General features: G+C 38.8%; 1 protein-coding gene across 2 annotated transcripts in view; it reads right to left on the reverse strand.

Moving 5' to 3' along the window:
* The window catches only part of LOC124594988 (carboxypeptidase M), a 298,860-nt gene that overhangs the window by 84,295 nt on the left and 189,757 nt on the right, over window positions 1-24,808 (reverse strand). For both annotated transcript variants that reach the window (XM_047133530.1, XM_047133539.1), the window contains exons 4-5: window positions 18,369-18,505; window positions 4,527-4,714 (exon numbers count right to left, since the gene is read on the reverse strand). In XM_047133530.1, the coding sequence (XP_046989486.1) occupies window positions 4,527-4,714; window positions 18,369-18,505 (325 nt within the window). The remainder of the gene's footprint in view (window positions 1-4,526; window positions 4,715-18,368; window positions 18,506-24,808) is intronic.

The following is a 24,808-nucleotide window of genomic DNA, read 5'->3' on the forward strand; positions in this document are numbered from 1 at the left end:
TGTACAGGAATCTGGACCACTGCCTCTGAAGGTCTTGCTGTATGGTGGTACAATATGGAATGTGTGGTTTTCATGAGCAATAAAAAGGGGTGGAAATGATGTTTACGCTAATCTCTATTCTAATTTTCTGTACAGGTTCTGGAACTCTAGGAACCGATGTGATGCAAAACTTTGTTTGTTGTGTGTATAAGTAATCTTCCTGTGACACACAGTTTTGGCAGATGGCATGCATCCATTACCAGGGAAGACAGCAAATCTACAAGCCTTTCTGAAGCTGACAGACTACCAATAATTATGGTGTTTCCTAGGAATGATCAACTTTTATCATCACCACCTCCCAACAATGACAGCTATACAAATGCACTCTCAGGACATAGTACCATGATCCCTCAAGTGATCCCCAGGGATGGAAAAAACTTTCTGCAATCTTCAGTTGAGTCTAACTAGTACCGTGTTCCTCTCTTGCCACTTGCCATCTGTGCCTCTGGTAATGGTGATAGACCCTATTCAGTGGTGATACATGCATCCCCTACACCAATAACTGACCAACATTGGCAACCATTTATTTTTTTCCAAAAAGTTGTAACTAGCACAACAGCAGTGGAGCTTGTGTGACTGCAAACTGGTTGCAATTTATGAAGCTGTTCAATATTTCCATACAAAATCTGAAGCTCACTCTGGGACAGTTTCACCATCCGTAAACCAGTAGTTTCCATTTTCCAGAATATTAGTTACTAGTGTTCTGTCCTCGCAGTTCAGACACACAGATATTGTCAGTTATTTCATGATGGAAGTGTACCACATGAAAGGAGTAGAAAAGATCATGACTGAATACTTTTGCATATCTGTGTTTGGAAAATATGATTGACTACAAAGAACTCAGGCTGCAGATCCACAACTACTGCATTTATTGGCCAAACCTTCCACAGGACTATTACTCATGCAACTTCTACTGCCAGGTACCAATTTAACACTATAGTGCCTTGTCTCTCAGCAGAAGTCAACACATTTTGCGTAAACTCCACAAAGCTGCTCTGGATAGTGTTCACAATCTATCACACACAAAAGCAAACACTAGCTGCTGGTTGATCATTTTGTGCAGCCACAGATTTTTTTTTTTTTTAAAAGGTAACTTTACATGGGTATTTTTGTTTATTCAGTTCCAGCAACGCAAAGTATGATAATATATGCACACCAACATCGAGCAGTTTCAAGGTCAAGCAAAGATTTGCCCACATCCACATTAATCTTGTCGACCTCCTTCCACCTACAAATGACTGAGACATCTTCTGTAACAGTAGACAGATTTCCTTGATGATAACAAGCTATATCCATCATAGACATTTCTGCCAACACAACAGCAAAAATCTTCATCGTCAGCTGGACAGCATGATTGAGTTGTTCCCTCTGTGTCACTACAGATGAGGATTGATAATCTGAATGTGTTTTGTTCCAAGAACTGTCCAACTTGTGTGGCATCTAGCATCATCATGGAACAAACTATCATGTTGCCAGCAATGGGATGATACAAATATGGCTGCAGACCCTAAAGACAACTCTCATGTGCCACCATGAAAAATAGTCAGAGACCCTCCTTTTGGTCATTTTACGGCTTCACACAGAGTGCAAGCTAGACATGAGTATATCATTAGGAGAGGTAGTGTGTGTGGAGCTGCTACACTTCCTGGCAAGCTGTCTGACACCTGTACTGCCATCCATGGTAGAAATGCCATAACTCTGAGACCATGTAGCCAAAATTCAACCCCTACCTACTTTGCACCATGGCAAACATCCTGTTCTTGTCCACAAAGTTTTGGACAACAGTGTTCACATAATGCTCTCTACATATCTCATCAAATAGCTATTTCCAACATCATACACCGGATCCTTCCTAATGTTCTGATGAGACTACACCATACAGATCCAGCAGAAAAGCAGAAATACAAAGGCCAGCGTGGGTCACATCTTAACCCCTACAAGACACCATGCTGAAGCCAAAAGTCTTACCTTATCAGGAGATAGATGTATAGACATCACCTATGGTTACCACCCTCTTCCATCAGTCAGCAGCCACACCATCATGGCATTCAGCAGCTGCACTGATGTCATAGTTACCAGCCCACACAACAACTGGTTGGCAAATAAAGTTTCAGTTTCCTTACATTCCAAATGCTCTGCATTGTGGGGGAGATGGGGTAAATGTGTGGGAATAATCAGTACAGTAACTGACTGTAGTGTGTGTTATCTCTTTGAAGTTACTCTCAGTGTCAAATATGTGTGTTTTTTTATGGATGGATATTAGTGTTACTAGAATTACAATGTAATTCTGTATGATTCAGTTCTGTAAAATATTTTATTTTACATATAAGCATTATCCAGCAGTATTTCTGTATACTTTATCTTAACTACTTTGCCCTGTTTGTGATGCCAGCTGTTTGCATTGTGGCAACTGTTTTCCTATTTTTGTGTGTTTATTTGTATTTAATAATCCCATCCTATGATAATCAGCATTTATTCTTAATACTCACTTCATCTTATAAGTTATAAATGTGGAATTCAGCTGTTTCTCTCCCTTTGCACACATAAATGTACTGGTTTCAAACCTTAGGACGTACAATGAAATAATATTCATCAAGAACATATGATGAGAAGAATATTATTTTTTTGTAGATTATAAGTTAAATTATCCTTTTATCATTTAGACTTGAATAGTTAGAAATTCTGTAAGCTGTGCTTAATCAGATATTTAGTACATTTGTTTTGCAGTTTACCAAAAAGTGCTCTTATGTAAGATATATGGATATTGTGTATTTAAATGGCAAAATGTTTTATGATATTTTATTTTCGTAGATGTCTAAACAGGAGTTTATAGTTATAATTTACATCTGTGCATCTAAACAAAACAAAAAATGTAGTGAATATTACTATAACTCAATACTGCTGTATGCAAAATAACTAGAGTTGACCTAATTAAAGCAAATACACTGGCCAAGTTCAAAAAACAAAAAAATGCTGAGGTTAGTACCCTTATAATGTTTACGTAATTCACAGTTCAAAATCTCTGATTCATTGGTGCAAGTCAAACTCACCTGCACATAGTGGGGAAGATCTACACATTCCTTTGTGAAGCAAGAATAAAGCATTGAAATTTCAGCATTAATTGTCAACAATAAATTACAAAAAAAGAGCTGAGATTTGAAACAAAATTTTTTGAATTCATAATTTATAAATAATATTATTGATAACTACTATTCTATTTTTCCCCTTTGGTTAAAAGAGAATGATTGCCTTGCTGAAGCAGACATTCTGATAGAAGGTGGGTAATAATTTAAAAATAAAGTTATGATTATCTTTAGATTTATTCAATCTTTTATATTTTATTGTGCAATTAAAAGTAAATAATTTACTAATGCTCTTTAAATGTTCACTTTTGAGCAATTATTTTTATTTAACAAAATACATTTGCTAATATTTCTTGCACAACGAAATGCAATTGCATGTATGGGAACCTAAGAGATAATCATCTTACTAACTGAAGGAATAGTATATAACGAACGGATAAATAAAATAAATGATCCTGGACAGTCATACAAGTCCTAACAACTGTATCCAGACAGCAGTTCAGTTACCTAAGATCTGGAACCTAGATCTTCTGACAGTGAACAATTATTATGTGAATGGTTGAGTTTGGTTGCAACAGTCTTCTTTACTTTCCCTTCATTTCCCAGCTCCTTGAATGGAATAATTGATAATGTGAATTGTTAGGTTACTTGGTCATAGAAAATCCTGCTCTGAATAACTACTGGTATTATATTCTTTGTGCACATTACCTTTAAAATCAGAATTTCTTAGTAATGCATGATTTTAGAATGTTGAAGATGTATGACAGAGAAAAACAAATTTAATATGTACAGAATAGCTGTTTTAACTGAGTAGCAACAATAACTTCAAAATAGAATGTAATACATCATTCTGCTGCATTTTAAACATATTGATAATGTTGTACCATTATCTGTGATATTTCAAGCATGATTTATTTCTTGAGTACATAAGTTCAAGTTAGTTTATTTTCATGTACCTAAAACACCATTCTTTTTGCATGTTTACGTCCACACTGACTTCTAAATAAAACTGTAACTGTGCCATCTAACAAGATGTTTTAAAAGTTAAGAGTCACTGACTTAAACTCCAGGTGGTATTTCTAACATTTCAAAAACAAATTTCTACAGCCTCTGTTTGCCCCTAAAATATTGTCATTCACTCACACCACATGTGTATACATATTACTGCTCTACGAATAAGAACCTACAGCTAAATTTTTACTACTGGTATGTGTTGTAGAATGAATGTCTTCTGTTCAAGCATTTTAGCTTTTACTTGAAAAAGTCTAAACTGAAACACACACACACACACACACACACACACACACACACACACACTCACTCACTCACACACACACACACACACACACACACACACACACACACACACACACACCATTAAGTACATGCTACATTAAAACTTACTCGAATTTGGTGTATTGTCAAATGGATAGCTTGCTACAAGTGCCCCTCCATGTAGACCTCCTGATAGCACAAACTGAATCTTAGAGATCCACTCTTTCACTGCATCTGTTTCCGGCTGCCCTCGTTTGTTATTCTGCTTGAAATAATCTGGGAAGTTGCGGTTTAAATCAAAACCTCGTGCATTGTACCTGAAATATCAAATGTCAGTTACTGATTACTGTACTACAATCATAAGGATTTGTATCTTAAAAGTTGTTCATTTAGAAGTATAAAATACAGCACTTTATAAACATATTGTCAATCTTTTTGATGAATATTCAAGTGTTATATATATTGTAGAATTTCATCTCTAGGGAACAAGAGTTCTTTACTGATACCTGTAAGAAGCAAGTGTGAAGTTCAGATGGCAAGTATTGTTGTTTATTTCATTTAACCATTCATTGGAATATACAATAATGTATTACAGTATGCCAATTGTTGTTATAAGTATAACATTGGAGCGAGTTTTATTCCTAACAGTGACAAGGATCATGGTGTGTGAGACACATCAGTAGGCTCTTCATATCAACATTGGGGGTACATTTACATTTTTTTCTGTATTCATAGGTCCAGATTTACTGTAAGCTTGTGTGTGTTGCCATAACTTATAAGCAAAATTTTCGATGCTTAGTGAAGTACATTAATGCTGAATGGAGTATCCTCAAATATTTTAGTGGATTACCACTTGCACTAGAGTTTGCTGGGCAACATCCAAAAAAGAAAATTATGATTTTGGCCAAATGAGATAATCACAAGTGAATGAGCATACATGCAGATGAACATTATTAATCAGTGCCTTAGTCAAAGATAATTGTTGTACTAGTGTCAACAGATAAAGTCAACATTCATTAGTAAATACAGTTTGATGAACCTCAACCCTGGCATATGAAATCCATCTGCAGAAGATGAACAAATACAGCCAACATGCTGCACGGTTTTTCTCACAACTATTAACCCAAAATCCCTTTAATGCAATATGTGACTGTGGAATGTCTAGGGATATGTGGAAAGCACTTGAGATTTCTGTACACTTTGAATGCGAACATTTTATGTTAGGCTTTATCGTGGCTGTTATTGACATTCAATGAGACAACAAGTTTACTGTTACCAGTCGCTAGTGACTGGTAACAGTAAACTTGTTGTTTCATTTAATTTCTGTACACATTTTAATTTGTGGAATACAGTAGGGCTTCTGTAGGTCTGGATTTTTTCAGACCCTTTTTGGGCCCAGAAATTTGCATTTGGAAGGAATTTTAAAATTTGTTAAAATTCTGTGATTTTGATTTACCTTAGTGCAGAGGCGAATTATGCAACAAATTTGCACCATAGTGTTCCATGTTAGCAAAACTGAGTGCTGTAATACACAGCTGTTAAAGACTCCATATAATGTATGCCTCCATTGCATTGTTATGATAGTTACGTGTCAGCAAACTTCATGCTGTAGCCAGAATTACCAACCTTAGTGATATAACTATGTCACAACAAGCTTAATTCCATATTCATTACTACATAGAAGTACCACATTTGAACATAAAGGTTTCTACACAGTACTTTCTTGAAACTTTGTAACTATCTTGTGTAATGTATGCCACAGCAGGTGGTTGTTAAGGAGTGGGAACCACGCCTGAGTTGTAAAGTGCTAAGTAAGATGTTGGAAATTCTTTCCCCTCCACGATGTTCTGTTTCCCCCTCTCCCCATACTCCTGAGATAAGTTTTATGACATAGTGCACATAAGTTCTCAGTCAGTGTTTGGTTGCAGTTTTGATAGTGAACTGGTGTTTGATAAGCTATTAAATTAATGACAAATATCCCTACAAGTGCTGGTTTATTATAAAATTGCAAGAAAAATATGGTATCATTGTTTTAAATGTGGCAGGAATGAATTCAAAAGTGAGATAAAGGAGGACGAAATTTACACTCAGGAGTCTGAAAAACACAAACGAGCTACCCAAGGAAAAGCATTATCTTCAAAATAAACTGTTTTCCATTAACTCAAGCTGTAAAGAAGAAGATGAATTTTGTGCCACTGAAGGCACTTTTGCGTCTCATATTGGGAAGCTTTATAACAGCTGTAAAGCTATGGACTGAACAATTAGGTTGATAAAATCCCTTAGTCCAGATTCCAGTGATGCAAAAAAGTTTTCAGTACAAGAATGAAAACAAAAGCAGTAACAAACTCAGTATTTGCTCCTAATTGTGTTGAAAGTGTTGCAAGGAGTTTAGAAGATAATGACATAACTTCTTGTGGTATTTCTACCGATAGCAGTACCGGTAACCATGGACCAGTGAAAATATTCCAAGTTGTTATTCACTGCTTTTATTAGAAAACTAGTTGTTTGCAATCCAATTTAATTGATTTGGATCAATAACCTAATTCGGCTGCAGACACTGTCCCTTTGTTTTTGGAATGCTCTCCAGAACATGGGGCTCCTGGGTAAATGTATAGTATTCACAGGAGATAGTGGTAACAAACTGTTTGGAGGCTGGTGTTGGGATTCAGAAAGGAAAAACATTTCTTCAAAGCTATAAAAAAACTTTTGCAGACAGAACTTTTGATTGGGGTTAGGTGTTGAGCTCATGTATTCATCAAGATACGGGCACACTGGAGATGGATAGTGAAAGTATAATTTTCAAACAGTTCCAATGTTTCCAGAACCATACAGTCTGAACAACTAAACTTCACAAATTTTAAGAATTGCTCCATACTGTATACAGGAAATTGTTATCCTATAGCAAAACTAGGTGGTTATCATTACACCCAGGGGTAAACAGATTTATCCATATGTTCGTTACTACAAAGAAGTACCACATTTGAACACAAAGGTTTATACATAGTACTTCCTTCAAACTTCTCTGAAATCATATTTTCTCTCATAATAAAAGCCACCTACAATCATTAATAAGTTATTTGAAAATAAAATTAGCAAGATCTATTTACACCATTTACAAAAACTTGTTAGCGTGTCTCATTCACAAACAGCATGGTTTGAGAGAAAAACTAATTTGTTTTTTGAAATCCTTGGAAACTTACTGTCCGTTGATAGCAAACTCACTGATTGTGAGGCCAATATGTTTGTGTGCAAAACAGTGAAAGCTCTATTGGACTCAACGAAAGATGTACAGAATATCTGCAGAAGTGATTCATATGAAATGTTTCAATGAATTCTGCTGCCTGAAGATGTTTGTGGATATAGAATATAAATGTAATCATGATTACAGTAATCTTCAATATCACACAGAATGGGTCATGTATTTTTAGAAATCCAGACATCCTTCCCATTATTTGGAACTGCTTACACTCACTCACCCACTGCATGGACAAGGTCAGCTGCCATGTGGGCTACACTGAAGACCTTATACGAAAAAGAGTTTGTGGTGAGCATTTATCCACTTCAGCAAAAAAGTTTTCTCACTGTAATTTAGTGATGACTCAGGGTTGCAGTTATGTTGAAAATAGACGAAATCACACCAACTGAAGCAAGTGGGTGAACCACTTTCAGATAAAATGATAATAAGCAAGTTGTTGTCATCACTAGAGGTACAAATGTTTTCTGTTTAGCATGGGAGTCCATCCCCTTTGAGAAGCCAACACTTAATGGGTTAACTTCAAGATTACTTACTGAGGAAGAGAGAAACAATCAGTTCAATCTGCCAGATATAGCTGTGGCCAGTGTGAGCAGGTAGGACTGTAAAAATAAAGCAAAGTGAGAAATGAGAAGCTGCATTTATTTTAAGAAAAGAGGTCATCTGACATCAGACTGGAGATTTTTGAAGTTCAAAGAAGGCAAAAGGCTCTGGATGTAAAGGCCTTGATTTGTATCAGTCAAGGAGCTGACAAAGAAGATTATTGGATCATGGATATAGGTGCTAGTGAGTAAATGTGCAATATGAGAGACTTGTTTAAGAAACTGGACAGTGTGCAAAGTTCAATCAAAGTTACTGTGGGTAATGGTAAACTTCTTGATGTGACTGGTTGCAGCACTGTAGAACTGTATGCATGGAATGGGTTAAGTTTACCAAAACAGTACTTAGTGGAGTGTTTTTTGTGCCTGAACTGAAATTCAATCTGTTTTCGGTAGAAACCATGTTGGACAAAGGCTTATGTTTAGTGTCAAACAAGGAACAATGTGAATTATTGAACACTAAAGGGGAACTATGCATTATATAAACATGTCAATAAACTGTACTGTATGTTGCTTTCCTTAAATGGAACACAATCAGAACTGTTAGTGGTTGATGTAGGCAGATAAAAAACGCTCTATAGTTGACAGTAATGACACTGGTAACTTTTCATTGGTCAATGTTGGTAGTGTGTGTGTGTGTGTGTGTGTGTGTGTGTGTGTGTGTGTGTGTGTGAGTAATGAACATTGGTGTGGTACATTTGTCTAAATATGTTGAAAACTGGAGTATTTGGCATCAGAAATTGTGCCATCAGAGCATTACACATATGAGAGAATTATTGTCCCGCAGATTTCGTTGAAAAATTTGCCACCTGTGAAGAGTGGAGGATCAAGATATTTTTTGATTTTGTAGAATGATTACTCAGATAATTGTAAAATATTCTTTATTAAACAAAAGGATGTGGTTAAAGGGTTGGTCAAGGACAATGCAGAGAGAAACTGGTCTAGAAATTAAAGTTGTAAGGAATGAAAATGGACAGGAGTTTACAAATACTGATTCAAGAACATCTTTGAGTGAAAAGGCCATAACTCTTAAAGAAGCACCATGTACACACCACAGAAAAATGGAAAAGCTAAAAGAGAAATGTGCACCCCTTTGTTGAAGCTACTCATTCAATTATTTCCAGAAGGTCCAATCATTTCTGGGCTGAAGCAGTTACCACAGCAGCTTGTATTTTAAATCAAACAAATTCAAGTCCTAAGTGAGATAAAACTCCTTTTGAAACCTTTATGGCAGAGAATTATCCTAGTAAGATTTAATAATATTTGAGGTTCATGTGTATGCCTTGTCCTAAAGAAAAGAGACTGAAACTAGACCCCAAAACAAGATAGGTTTATTTAGGATTATGATGCTGATGTGTGCAGGTACAGAATATTTATACCTTCCACAAAGAAAATTGAAGTGCATTGAAATGTAGTTTCTTGCCACCTGCAATATCTGAAAGGAAGAAGAAAACTTGTGTCCCTGTAATAGAATCAGACATTATTTTTGTGATGAAGAGAACATAGATAAAGTTTCAGAATCATATGGACAGAAAGATATAGAAATGAGGATTGCAGTTGCAGAAGAAAATAGAAGTCAGCTTAGAGACGAACTAGAAATAAATGAACATAGAGCAAATGGAGAAGATTCTTTTGAGAATGCAGGGGAAAATATAGATGAGGATGAGAGGCCTTACAATTTAAGAGCCAAGAGGAGTATTCAACATCCAAATTACTTAGGGGATTTTAAGTTGGGCTTTTGACAGCACATAATGATGATGACTCAAGCACCTACACTGAACTGATGTCTTGCAGTCATGCTGAAAATTGGAAAGATGCCATAGAAGGAGAATCACAAACACTGGAAGAAAATAATAAATGGAATTATGTATGCAAACCAAATGATTGTAATTTTGTTGACACTATATGGATTTTTCTATGTAAAAGAAATGAGAAGGTAATGTTGTTTCTTATAAAGCTCATCTTATAGCTAAAGGTTTCCAACAAGGAACAACTTATTTGTAAATATGCACTACAGTAGCAAAATTAACTTAAGTGTGACTTTTTCTGGCTTTCTGCAATGATAATCGCTTTCCCATTTATCAGCTGGATGCTTGTAGTGATTTCCTCTATGGAGAGGTAGCTAGAGGCTTTTATGTTGAATTACTTTTGGATGTTGCAATAAAATAAATGGTAAAGTTTGTAAACTTAAAACTGCTCTGCATGGTTAAAAGGTTTCACCCAAAAGTTCGAATGTTAAATTCCACACAGTGATAACTGGCTTAGGATTTGTAACTAGAGATTTTGAGTATTACTTGTATATGGTGCGAATGAATTCATTAGCCCAATTAACTGTTGAAAATAAAGGAACGGAGTGTTGATATACCTAAACCAACTTTGGGTGAATTTACTTTGGTGAGAAATGAAATGGTTTCCAATATGTGAATAAAACACATAAAATATGATCACCTTACAAAACTATGTAAGCAAAGCTATTTCGCAGATGAAGTTGGCACTTGACTTCATTGTTCTGTAGCATGTAACAGCCTAACAAAAACACAATGTCATTGTTTTCAACTCTATCTCTGTACAGAGTTTAGAATTTTTTATTTTGCCCTCGTACTGCTATCACAGCATTGTCTTCGAAGGACATCCTTCAGTTTAGAAAAAGGACAGCAATCTCAGGGTACCAATCCTTGGCAGTATGATTCATGTGCTACTGTATTGAATTTCAGCTTCCTTAGCCTATCCACGGGGGGCAGCGAAGTGTGCTTCATAGCACTGTCATGATTAAACTACATGGTCCATTTATTAATATTTGTCACATCAGACTATACTTCAATGCCCTTTTGGTAATGAACTGAGTTTCTTATTGTACCCCATTCCTGGAAATCACTATGTATAACACCATCTGGAATCTAGTAAATAATGCTGATGTCAGGGTTTGGAATTATTTCTTGGTTACTCTTCTCATGCTTCATGTTTGTGTAACAAAGATTCATTTACAGTGGCAGTGCTTTGAAGAAGCTCTTCAGACTCATTATATAATAGAAGCTACTGGCAAATTTGTGGTCTGAGACCTTCCATTTCAGATGACAAAAAAACAACCAAAAAGAAGTTTTTATTAATAAGCAAAACAATAAGATATCCTATTACTCTTTTGTCAGTATTCCACAGACTGCTGTTTTGTCTAACTGTAGCAAAGATTCACTTACAGTGACAGTACTTCAAAGAAGCTCTTCAATCTCATGTAACTTAACAGAAACTGCCAACAAATTTGTGGTTTGTGACCTTTCTTTTCAGATGAAAAAAAAATCTGTTATAAATAAGCAAAACAATAAGATGTCCTTAATGTAGAAGTAATTTTTCATTGAATGTGATTCACTGATTCGCGAAATCTTGTTTATCAAACAGTTCTCGTGTTCTAACTTGGCTTTCTACAAGCCATCTACTTGGTCGCTCAGTGATTACACAAGGAAACTGTTAATTAAAAAAAATCAGATTAGTTTGTGAATCCTGACATAAGCAAAATATACTATCGAAAAAACTCTATGACTGATGTTGCTTAGATTGCAGTGGTGAACTTCCCACAATCTGTTCCATTTGGATTGCAATAAGAAAGTGAACATGCACTGTGGCACCAAGTAAGATTGTAGACACTGGAGGCATGATAGTTAGTTTCATATCCTCGTTTGCTGACATATGAAGCCAATGAAGGCATTATTAAATTAATCTACATTAGGCTTCATTTATTTTCCATATCTCAATGATAGCTAGTTTCCATATCTCAATGATAGCTAGTTTCATATCCTCGTTTGCTGACATATGAAGCCAATGAAGGCATTATTAAATTAATCTACATTAGGCTTCATTTATTTTCCATATCTCAAACAATCAAATGATTTCTGCCTCTACTGCCAATTTCTAGTTTTCAGTACCTACAGATAATTTGGAAAGAGGCATGCAAAATCCTCATTACATCAGCACATGTACACACATGCATTAGCTACCTGCACGTGTTCTGAAACACACTTATTTTCTCCTCTTTTCACTATTTGTGTACTATTGCGACCTCTCTTTGTCCTCCTCCAATACCTTCTCAAACACCCATTGCTACCAGTGCTTGGAGTTTAAATCTACCTGCCTGTAACTTATCTTTATTATGTTTCACAAAGTGCATTTTTCTGCCATAGCTATTACTATTTCCAGTATTTATATCATGGTTTTCTAAGTGTTGGGTTCTACGTTGGATGTAACATCTATTACAACACGTGTGCTGTAATGAATGCCCCCTGCCAGATAAAGGAAGTGAAGCACCCAGAAAGGGAAGAGGAAACAAAATGAAACTTAATCCATTGAGAGACTACATGTTATTGTTTCACTGATAACCAAATCTAGTCACATTTACAAAGAATTTGGCAGAATGAGCCCACTTATCAGTGTGTCATTGCACCCCCTTTGGCCTGCATGCATGCACTAATTCAGTTTGGAAGTGTGTCGTGCAACCATTGTATCCTCTTCTGAGGCAAGCTGGCCCATAACTGTTGTAATTTGTCACTGATAATCTGGATGTTGACACTGGAATGAAGTTGACTTCCGAGTTGATGCCATATATGTTCTATCATAAGTGATCATGTATGATCAGTCATGGTGCAGGCTACGGAGTTACCTCAACATTACACAGAGTTCATATGTGTTGTGAGTGGGCAAGCATTGCTTTGTTGAAATGTGGCACCACAATGCTGATGCGAGAGAGGTAACAACACATGAGGATGCAGGACATCTGTGACGTACGATTGTTCCATCAGTTTCCTGAATCACTGCCAGCTGTGACCTGATAACATACCTGATGGCTCCCCACACAATGATGCCAGGAATGAAACAGCTGAGTCTCTCCAAAACATTGGAAGAATGGAACCTCTCCCATGTCACCACCATATTGGCCAACAATCATCATCCGGGATTGTGCAGAACCATGATTCATCACCAAACACAATGCAACGCCATTCATCAGCAGTCCATGCTTCATGGTTATGGCAATTCTCCAAACACAGCTATTTGTATTGTGATGTTAATGGGGGCCTCAGCATGGAATGGCAATTCCTTAGTCCGTCTACTGCTAGTCTCCAATGAATAGTGTGGAATGACACAGAATATTTCACAGTATGTTCTCATATGGTACACACGATGTGAAGGGGTTACAATATGTTTGGTGTACAATACGGCAACCCTCTCTTGTGGTCAGACATAGTCAACCACAACCTTAATGACGAGTATGCCTGTACTCATGTTCCCATGGTGTCCAACATTGTCATATCCAATTGCTTGAAAAGTCTGGATATTGGACAGCTTGACCAGCTGACCAAATGGAGACCCACATTGCAGCCCTATTGAAAGCCTGTCACATGCTGATACCGCTGTCTCACATGAGAATGCGGCATCTTCGTGTTACTCACAGTGATCTCTCATATGACGGTGTTCACACCTGGTCAGAAGCGAGAGGGTGCATAGTGGCAGGAAGAATGACCTATGGTACTCATTGCTAAACTCAGAAAGGAGTTCAGTTTGTAGCATAAAATTTTTTAATACTTTTCCAAATGCGAGAAAGCGTCAGTGTGGTCGCACAACAAATTTCAGATCAAATCTGAAATCAGTTCTCCCAGATAACACCTCCTATTCTGAAGTTAAGTATTTAATTAAACAGTGATAACATCTGTAGTTTAGAAGAGTCTACTTTGTTGTTAATTTTGTTTATTTGGGAACTTGAGTAGTGACGAAGACAAATATACTCATTTTAATCCAAATGTGTTATTTAGTTATCTGTGAATAACTATAGCATGTGTATAGCATGAAGCTATAGCATGTGTATAGCATGAAGCTATACACAGAAACAAACCACGGGCACGAAACTTACTGCCTCATTCTAAATCATTTTGATTAAAATACAGGAACTTATGTGTCAGATATCTAATTTACTAGCTAACTAACATCATGGATGCCAGAAATGATACTAGAGCACCTTAGTGTTCAGAATAGCCAGCTAAGAACTGCAAAATGGACTCAGCAGCATAGCACGTTAAGAGGAAATGTGAAACAACAAGTGGCTTTGCAGACCTGTAAGAAGCACCTGTGGGTTTGCATCACTTCTACAGAAGATTGAATGGTAAACGTGACAAGTTCTTATGTGAGCTAAGGATGCTCTGCTCAGCAATTGACCTTCCGGGTATTGATGACATGCAGCATCAAATCATTGTCATTGCCTCCACAGATGAGTTCATGTTATGAAGGAATAAAGGCAACATAAAGACAATGAACATAATCATATGTTCAGAATCCGAAGTAAGAGATGTTGGAGATTTCAGATTTGTGAAAATGTTTTCTTACAATTACAAAATAGAACAGACGCAGACAAGCTCAGCGAGTGAGATGCACTGAAATGCAGAAGTTTCAGCGACTGACTAGAAATGCGATTTACGAAGGAAGGAAAGAAGGAAGGATGATTAGTGTTTAACGTGCTGTTGACAACGCGGCCTTTATGGATGAAGCAGAAGTTCGGTTTCCGAGAATATGGAGAAGGAATCGCTCCGGCATTTGCCTGGAGCGATTTACATAAATTACGGATAACCTAAATCTGGATGGGGATTTTAACCCTCGTCCTCCCGAATGCGAGTCCAACATGATTTACGGTATCTGGAGTTTTATTTACGACAGTTCGACAGAAATCCGAGAGACGAACAGTATAGGCAGTGAAAAAAGTGCTACGATATTTGGAGAATACAATAACTGCAGAGCTTGTTAATGAGAAATCAACATGGAAACAGTCATATTCTGGAGAGGTGACTTAAACGACGAATGTATTTCAGCGGATATGTGATAATCTCGGTGATGCTGCAGTGACAAACAGCTGATTATGCATTAAACACCACCAAAGAAAAATTCGTTGCTCTAACCGGACCTCCAAGAGAAACCAACCGGCAAAAACCCTCCTGAACAATATACATGAAGTAGATGTGCAGCTGCGTCATATATAGATAATAGGCCTGCAAAATACTTGCAAATAATCCTAAGTCGTCGGAAAGTGAAAATTATTTGGCAGGAAAGATAGAAAAGAAAAAGAATTTGGTGTGCTTCACAGTCCCAAGTCAGAAACGCTACGCACATTTCCTCGCAAAAGTAATGGACAATGTGAAGACGAATCGGAACTCATCTGCTATGTTAAATGTAAGCATAGGCTTCCACGGCCAGAAGAATTTTATTGACACGTACTGTGTTATTGTCGGTGCACTACAGGTGTAGAGCTCAGCTACTACAAATCAACATCACGGATATAAAGGGCCGGTAGGTCGAAAAGAAAGACAGTGATGCTGATTGTTTCGGTTTGCGTTAGTTAAACGAAATTAATTCTATGAAATTGGTGGGAACTGTGGATTAATAACAAGACAGTTTGTTTTCTTAAAAATGACGTGATACCTGATTATTTTTAAGACTTCAAACTATTTATGTGGTGCTCAAAAATATATTGTATCCACATAAATGTGGCAATTGTGTTTCAAACAATGAGACAGATTGGGTTCGTAAAAATAATGTGGTATGTGGTTATTTTCAATATTTCAAACAGTTCATCCAGGGTTTAAAATACAAATAATTTCAACGAACTTTCAACAACTTACACTGTTGATTCAACATCAGTTAGAGTCACAAGAAAGCACAAAATTACAAGAAAGACAATTGAAGAAAAGTTGGTCTTTAAGGTCTCTCTGACTACGAGGTCATGGGAGAATTCCCCAAGTTCAGCATGAAAGTCGAGTGCATAACGTTGCTCTAAATGCTGCTGTTCCGTTTTCGTAACACACAACAAAAACAAATCTCACTGATGGCGCTCTCGAAAATCACATCATGGTTGTGCAGAGCTGAAACACGGCCTGAGCATCTAGAAGGTATGAACAGATCGGTCTACACAAGTAGAACAATTCAGAGATGCCATATGGCTCGCAGTGTTGTCAGTCTCATTACTTTTCTCTCACAACTCGTAGTCCATGACTGCACGCAGGAAAGAATAGGAACATGGGCGTACCCAGCGAGGGGCGGGGGGGAGGGGCATTCTTGTATTTAAAATGTTTATTAAAAGCAGTTTTTCACTGGTTTACTGTTTTATTTAATAAGAAGTGCTGTTTGTTGTCTGGAGTCCTTGTTTCCTGAGACTAGTATGACCTGCCCCCCCCCTCCCCCCCTTAATTCAGATCCTGGGTACGCCCTTGAATAGGAATAAAGTCGAGTCCTTGCAATTAAGAAGCTCCGATCAGTGCTATGTAATTAACTGTCTGAGGTACCGAATTTAATTATCACATCGTCAGCATGGTCACTACAACGCTATCGAAACCAAATCCTACATATTCATGGATGGTAAGTATTTTTTCATGTGGATGACACATCATGGTCAAAATATAAACTGGTTAATATCTTTAAAAAATGAATGGTTGGGGCATGTATATTTCATGCTTCCTTTCCTTCTTCACTCAGTTTTGTGTATTTACAGTGGAAGAAAAATAAAGGGTGAACATAAAGTGAGGGAACACTTTCAATTATTTATTGCACAAGAACTAAACATTGACTCTAATTTTTTTTTTTTTTTTTTTTTTACATTCGATATGCGAACCATGAGTAACCCCGCAGATGTCAACACGGTAATTGAAATCTTGCCTTACCCGTCCCAGGATGGCATCGTCGACTGTAGCAGTCACTTCCCATATTCTCTCCTGGAGCTCTGCTACATCACGTGGTAGAGACGGTACGTTCACCAGATCTTTAATGTGTCCCCACAGAAAAAAGTCACAAAGAGTGAGATCTGGTGATCGGGCAGGCCATTTCATCAAACACTGTCCCCTTCTCTAGCATGGCCGATCCATCGATGCAGCAGCTCCGTGTTCAAGTACCCACGAACTTCATGATGAAAATGGGGTGGATCCCCATCTTGCTGAAAGATGAACGGAGGGTCCGATTGCATTTGAGGCATCAGCCACTGCTACACGTTCAAGTAGGAATATCCAGAGACAGTGCTCGGCAAAAAAGAATGGCCTGTAAAGTTTCCGACGTGAAGGCACAAAAAACATTTACCTTTGGGGAATCAAGCTCAAATTCGATGCATCGTCTGGATGCTTTGTACCCCAGATTCGACAGTTATGCCTGTTCATTTTTCCATTAGTGTGAAAAGGGGCTTCGTCGCTAAAAATTAAGCGATGAACAATGCCATTCCCATCCTCATTCAGCTGTCACAACTGCGAACAAAACTCAAAACGTTTGTCTTTGTGGTCGTCCTTGAGCTTCTGCACTAGCTCCAATTTGAAGGTTTCATAGACAGCTTCCGTCGCAGGACTTTCCACACTGTCATTGGAGCCGTTTCGAGTTCACGGGATGCACGACGCACCGATTTCTTTGGACTCCTTATCAATGTCTCTCGTACGTGCTCCACATTCAACTTCACTCACACTGGGACGTCCACTTCCCCTTGCTGGGCACAAGCACCCCTTCGTAACGAATTAGTTGTGCCAGTGGTAAATGGCCTTCCTTATTGATGGCTTCTTGCCATACTTGGTTCTAAATATCCACTGAACAGCTGTAGCACGCTTGTTTTTGTCAAACTCCAATACACAGAAAGCTCGCTCCGCACTTGAACTCGCCATGTTTGCGACTAGCACTGACCATCGGCAAATTACCAAACAATGCTGTGGCGATATACACGGGAAAAAAAGGTCAGGGTTCTCTTCAAAATGACATATGTATGATCTCTGTACAATGTTTGGTTCTTGTGCTATAAATAATTGAAATTGTTCCCAGACTTTATATACACCCTGTATATAACGTGAGATAGTATATTGTATCAGTGAGACTATCGTTTGTGTTTATTTTTAAATGACTTTATTTACTCTAAGCGAATATTTCCTCTGAGATTTAATCATCAATGAACAGTAGCTTAAAAGTGTGTGAACAACTGATAATATAACGGAAGATTCATCAGTTTTCGACAAAATAAACAGCATAGCTTCATTTAATAAACAGCTCACACCATGATTTCATAACAGTAAAACAACAGGATAAGATAGAGAGAAAGAGAAGCTATCCTCATAAGTGTATGACAGTCACCTCCCCTGGCCGCCGTCACATTGGCCCTCACGAGCCACCTCAAAGCCGTCAGGGTTCATAGATGGCAGGATATGGATGCGTGTGTTGTCCAGCAACCACTTGATGTACGGGTCTGTGTGGTAGCTTGTAACCAGATACTGCAAAAGAACATACGACATTCGTGAACTTGGTTAAACAGCAATTATATGCATCAGTGAAAAAAATAATTAAACTTTGTGGTAAAAAACTTAAATAGCCATCACAATATGATTCACTTTTTGAAGGGCAACTGAACATGAAGCCATCCATAGTTTGCATGGCACAGGGAATCCTAAATGTATTATTTATGCCTTCCACTGATAACGTGAAAATCTAATGCTCCTCTGTCTACAAAACTGTACACAGATACCCCAGAAAACCCTGAAATTTTATTTTATAGTTGACTATGCTTAGTTCAATCATAAGAATGCACCTGAAACGCGATGATTGGTCAGCAGCCGTAGCTCTCATACACTGGTATTCTTCCGCTCTTGGAAGTAGGTCCACCTCTGGTATTAGATATCTTATTACTGTGTCATTGTGAAAGAAATTTAAGACACTCTGATGTATTAAAAGCCATCAACGGTTTTCTTAATCATACTTTAGCTACGTAATTTGTATTTCAAAAATTGTGTGTAATCACAGTCTTTCTAAACGCTACTTATACTCTGATTGTCGCGCTGCTCATACGAACTGTGAAAATGGCGGGACTGCTTCCTGCTTCGTAGTGAAACACGCGCACGGAACACCGTTAATGGCGAGAAACAAGTTGTTCTGAACGTTATTCACAAGATTGCAGGGAAAAAATCAGCTTTGATGTTTTTCAAGACACACTGTGTACTAAATACAAGGGAGGGTGCTATAAATACATGCGTGGCGTAAGCGGTAGCGTCGTAAACGCTAATCGTGGAAGATAGCTGGCGGCAGTTAAAAACGCATTGTGTCTATAATTTTCTTTGTTTGATTTGAATAATGTGAAATTCATCAAGTATGTGTTAATTAACTCATACTTAACCGTCATTTTTCAAGAAAAGTGCACGTCTTCTAGTTTCTAATTACATATCGCACTGAAAATTGTGGTTTTCATTAGAAATATACATATTTCACTATCGATATTTTTTAAAAGATTGTTGAAGTTAATAAAACGTTACACAACTAAATTTTTGTAGGAAAATTAAAAATCAAATACTGTTTATTTGAATATGCCCATTCTTTTGTAGGGTAGGTGTTGTCTCACACGAGCCAGAGTAATAAGCATCGTAAATACAACGAAAACAATCATTTTCGCGGCACCCAGTACACTGAATAAATGCTGCATTTTTATAGTTGTCACCGTAACATTTGCAATCTGAACCCAATATAACTGATCTGGAGCCAAGTTAAGGGATTCGTCGCGACACATAACAAGACATTTAATTGCCAAACGTACCGGAACTAATGCACGAAGCCTTGTGACACATCACTGCCGAACGATGGCGAAATGCAGAACAGCACGTCATAAAAGAGATGGAGTAAATGAGGATTTTTGATGGCGTGGAATTCTGCTTATTATAGCCTCCTTATCAAGTAACAATACAGAAATGTACCTTATTCCGATATGGGAGGAGTAGGCCTACAGAGATTACCAGACGACTGACTGCAACACCTTCAGTGGCTTCGATATTTAACTACACGGGAAATCAGCAGTGCACTTTTACGCCACACATAGCTCATGCAGAAAGATTACCCTTGTTAAAGATAGAAATTTTCATCAGTCTTGTTTTTAACTGCAATACTATGTTAGCTTAGGTCGAGAGCATGTTATATTTTCCGTCCGATGTATCGCCTGAACTTTGCCATGTATTATTCCATTCTGTTTAAAAATTTAATGACATTCAAAGCTATATTGTTTCTCTGCTCGTTTCTTTTTACGCCTTTACTGCAACTGTTCACATCACTTTAGGTTAGTTGGATTATTTGCTTGGCCAGTGCTGTCCAAGTTAAATGCGCCGATAAAGCTACTGCCCTGTATCATCGCTGAATTGATGTACGCGTAACGCACAGCATAACACATATCCTCATTATCGTACTTGGCTGTACTGGAGACAGCTTGGCTTCCGCTCCACGTGAAACGAAATCCAATAAGGTTCCAGCAAAGGTGGAAGAATACGTAGTGTGATGTTTACATGAGGTTTATTCTTCCGTTCCGCAGGGAGGGGCGGGGGCGGCGACGGCAACACGAGATAAGTAGAGCACTTAAGTTGTTTCCATTTGTACTTCACGTAGTTTCTTCGTCCATATATTTCCTATATTGCATTTAGTATCACAATTACAAAGTATACTTTAATTTAACATTATCTTACAATATATATGAGAACATATTTCTGCAACCGAAATGCAAATTTTGAAAGTCCTGATGGACCTGTAGTGTGTATATCTGATGAGAAAGAACATACTTACGAAATTCCTAAATGGAGACCTAATACACCTAAAGCCTGAAAATTAAAACTTTTATCATGATATTGCAGATCACATGATTGCCACAGGAAACACAACAGAGTGTGTACTGTGTACCTGTCTTTTGGACCTAAAAAGTTTCTTATTCGAAACCTGGAAGGAGAATATTGGAAATAATTTGTCAACACGCGAAGACAGATTCTCATCATTGCAAAAGTACTGCGGCAGGTGAGTCAACAAATACTATTTAAATGAGTAACATGTTAAACAGTCAAAACTATAAGAACGCTTCGTACCCACCAACTTTAACATATATTTATTAGTCACAACGCAGTTCGGCGCCTCGGTTTCGCATTCAGGAGACGATCTAGGTCGTTCGTTCATCAATATAGCTACATTAATACAACAACATGTTATTTTCTGGACTTTTGTTCTTTTTGTGCTTTGTGTTAACGTGGTGAACTCTGCTTCCGTACTTCCCACTTTTCAAATTACAGTAATTAGTCACGAATCAAAGTACCCCCCCCCCCCCCCCCAACCCGACTATCACAGAGCCGGCCGGTGTGGCCGATCGGTTCTAGGCACTTCAGTCTGGAACTCGCGAGCGCTACTGTCGCAGGTTCGAATCCTACCTCGGGCATGGATGTGTGTGCTGTCAGGTTAGTTAGGTTTAAGTAGTTCTAAGTTCTCAGGGACTGACGACCTCAGATGTTACGTCCCATAGTGCTCAGAGCCATTTCAACTAACACATTTGGCAGTTTGACCTAAGAGGATATGTAGCTGTTGGAATTTTAATACCGTTTAGAATAGCACTAAAAATTCCTCCAAGTTCAAGGCAATTCCAAGTCTACGACTATGCTGTGTTCCAAGGACACATATCTATTGCTCAGAACAGTGAGTCATTCAATGGGATTTATCTAGGAACTTCAACTACATAATGCGAGATTTTCCACGGGAAATTTGTAATAAGGGGTGGCGAGACAAAAGTATCTCACTGATTTTGTTTCGGATACCTATACGTCCTACACATCATGGGTGTATAAGAAAATGTGAGACACTTCCATGTCTTTACGTGCTGTAAGTCAGTTTTCCTCGTATCCTGATTCAGTGGCCTTATAAGCTTAATAACAAACGAAGACAAGTTTCACTGAACACTTGACCACGTTGCAAGAGTCTCTTCCACTTGTTGTAGGAGTAGAGGAGTAAAGAGAGCACGCTGAGGAATACGCTACCATCCGCATGTCGTAAATCGGATCAGTGACAAGGTTGGTAACTGAGAACATATAGGATCGGCGAATGCAACGGTCATGTCTTATGTACATCTTCGCAGTCACGAAGATGGAAAAAAACCAGAGGAAATCGGCTGGAAACAGAACAGTACCTGACATATGATAATCTCTGCTGTCAGAAAATCGTGTCAGTGTATTACGAACACTGGTGCCATTCGCAGCCCGCTGCATCCTTAATGGAGTACATAATTACATTCTAGCAGTATGACAACCCATTGCTTATGAGCTGCACTCTGCTGTATACGATAAACGACTGTGAAACACAAATTAAAACTGTAAGATTTGTTTGATTCCTTTCACATAAAACACTGAAGATGATAACCTAGCAGAGTTGACCATTCTCACAAAAGTTGCTGCATAAGGGCCTCCGCAGCAGGCACCAGGTTCAGTGGTTCCTGCACCCACGCTGTCCATCGGCGACGGAGGCTGGAATTTGCACTCCATTATCGCAACTGGACGTCCACTGAACGGCGCAGAGAGCCTTTTCAGGTGCATCACTTGTTTTACTCCATCTTACAGACGGTCGTTGGCGTCTAATGGTCTGCAAAAGTCGTCGGAAGGGTCCAGACCGGAAGAGGGATGTTATGGTCTGGGGAATGTTTTCATGGCATTCCCTGGGTGAATTTGTCATACTGGAAGGGACATTAGTGCATGCATCTATCTTTGGGGACAGTGTCCACCCTTATAAGCAGTTCGTTTTTCCCTAGCGCTATGGCAGCTACCATCAGGACACTGCAGCATGTCACACGCGTGGTTCGAAGAGTACCAGGACGAATTTACCGTACTCCACTGGACACCATACTCCCCGGATTTAAACCCAGTCGAAAATCTGTGCGACTACTTTGATTGCACTGTTGCCGCTATGATTCCTCAAGCGAGAAACATAGCGCATTTGGTCACGGCATTGGAGTCGGATGGCTCTACATCTTTGTCGGTGCCTCCCACAGCCTCACTGACTCTGTTCCTGCACGTCAGCGCTACAAAACGTGGTTCTTCAGGCTTTTGACAGATGGTCACATTACTGCTTCTAAGGATGGCTTATACGCAGAGTCGATGTTTATATTACACTACTGGCCATTAAAATTGCTACGCCACGAAGATGACGTGCTACAGACGCGAAATTTAACCGACAGGAAGAAGATGCTGTGATATGCAAATGATTAGCTTTTCAGAGCATTCACACAAGGTTGGCGCCGGTGGCGACACCTACAACGTACTGACATGAGGAAAGTTTCCAGGCGATTTCTCAGACACAAACAGCAGTTGTCCGGAGTTGCCTGGTGAAACGTAGTTGTGATGCCTCGTGTAAGGAGGAGAAATGCGTACCATCACGTTTCCAACTTTGATAAAGGTCGGATTGTAGCCCATCGCGATTGCGGTTTATCGTATCGCGACATTGCTGCTCGCGTTGGTCGAGATCCAATGACTGTTAGCAGAATATGGAATCGGTGGGTTCAGGAGGGTAATACGGAACGCCGTGCTGGATCCCAACGGCCTCGTATTATTAGCAGTCGCGATGACAGGCATATTACCCGCATGGGTGTAACTGATCGTGCAGCCACGTCTCGATCCCTGAGTCAACAGGTGGGAACGTTTGCAAGACAACAACGATCTGCACGAACAGTTCGACGACGTTTGCAGCAGCATGGACTATCAGAGCTCGGAGACCATGGCTGTGGTTACCCTTGACGCTGCATGACAGACAGGAGCGCCTGCGATGGTGTACTCAACAACGAACCTGGGTGCACGAATGGCAAAACGTCATTTTTTCCGATGAATCCAGATTCTGTTTACAGCATCATGACATGGCGACATCGCGGTGAACGCACATGGAAGCGTGTATTCGTCATCGCCATACTGACGTATCACCCGGCGTGATGGTATGGGGTGCCATTGGTTACACGCCTCGTTCATCTCTTGTTCGCATTGACGGCACTTTGAACAGCGGACGTTACATTTCAGATGTGTTACGACCCGTGGCTCAACCCTTCATTCAACCGCTGCGAAAGCCTACATTTCAGCAGGATAATGCACTACCGCATGTTGCAGGTCCTGTACGAGCCTTTATGGATACAGAAAATGTTCGACTGCTGTCCTGGCCAGCACATTCTCCAGATCTCTCACCAATTGAAAACATCTGTTCAATGCTGGGCGAGCAACTGGTTCGTCACAATACGCTATTCACTATTCTTGATGAACTGTGGTATCGTGTTAAAGCTGCATGGGCAGCTGTACCTGTACACGCCTTCCAAGCTCTGTTTGACTCAATGCCCAGGCGTATCAAGGCCGTTATTACGGCCAGAGGTGGTTGTTCTGGGTACAGATTTCTCAGGATTTATGTTCCCAAATTGCGTGAAAATGTAATCACATTTCAGTTCTAGTATAATATTTTTGTCCAATGAATACCCGTTTATCATCTGAATTTCTTCTTGGTGTCGCAATTTTAATGGCCAGTAATGTATATATATGCTAGTACACAGGCCATACTTTTATTTTTTAAATTGTTCCAGTCCCAGGATTTTTGTCTGTCTCTTATCACTTCAACTTCTGGCAGTGTTTTTTAATGTGAAAAATGCCGAGTTGTACCGTCGATCTGACGTTATTTTAAAATGTAGGTCCCTCTATATCTGGCTGGATAGGTCAGTTCAATGATCGGAAGAAAGCTATGGTATAGCCTGGTAAAACACCGTGCTGTTC

This window comes from Schistocerca americana, chromosome 1, assembly GCF_021461395.2.
Source record: "Schistocerca americana isolate TAMUIC-IGC-003095 chromosome 1, iqSchAmer2.1, whole genome shotgun sequence".
Classification (NCBI taxonomy): domain Eukaryota; kingdom Metazoa; phylum Arthropoda; class Insecta; order Orthoptera; family Acrididae; genus Schistocerca; species Schistocerca americana.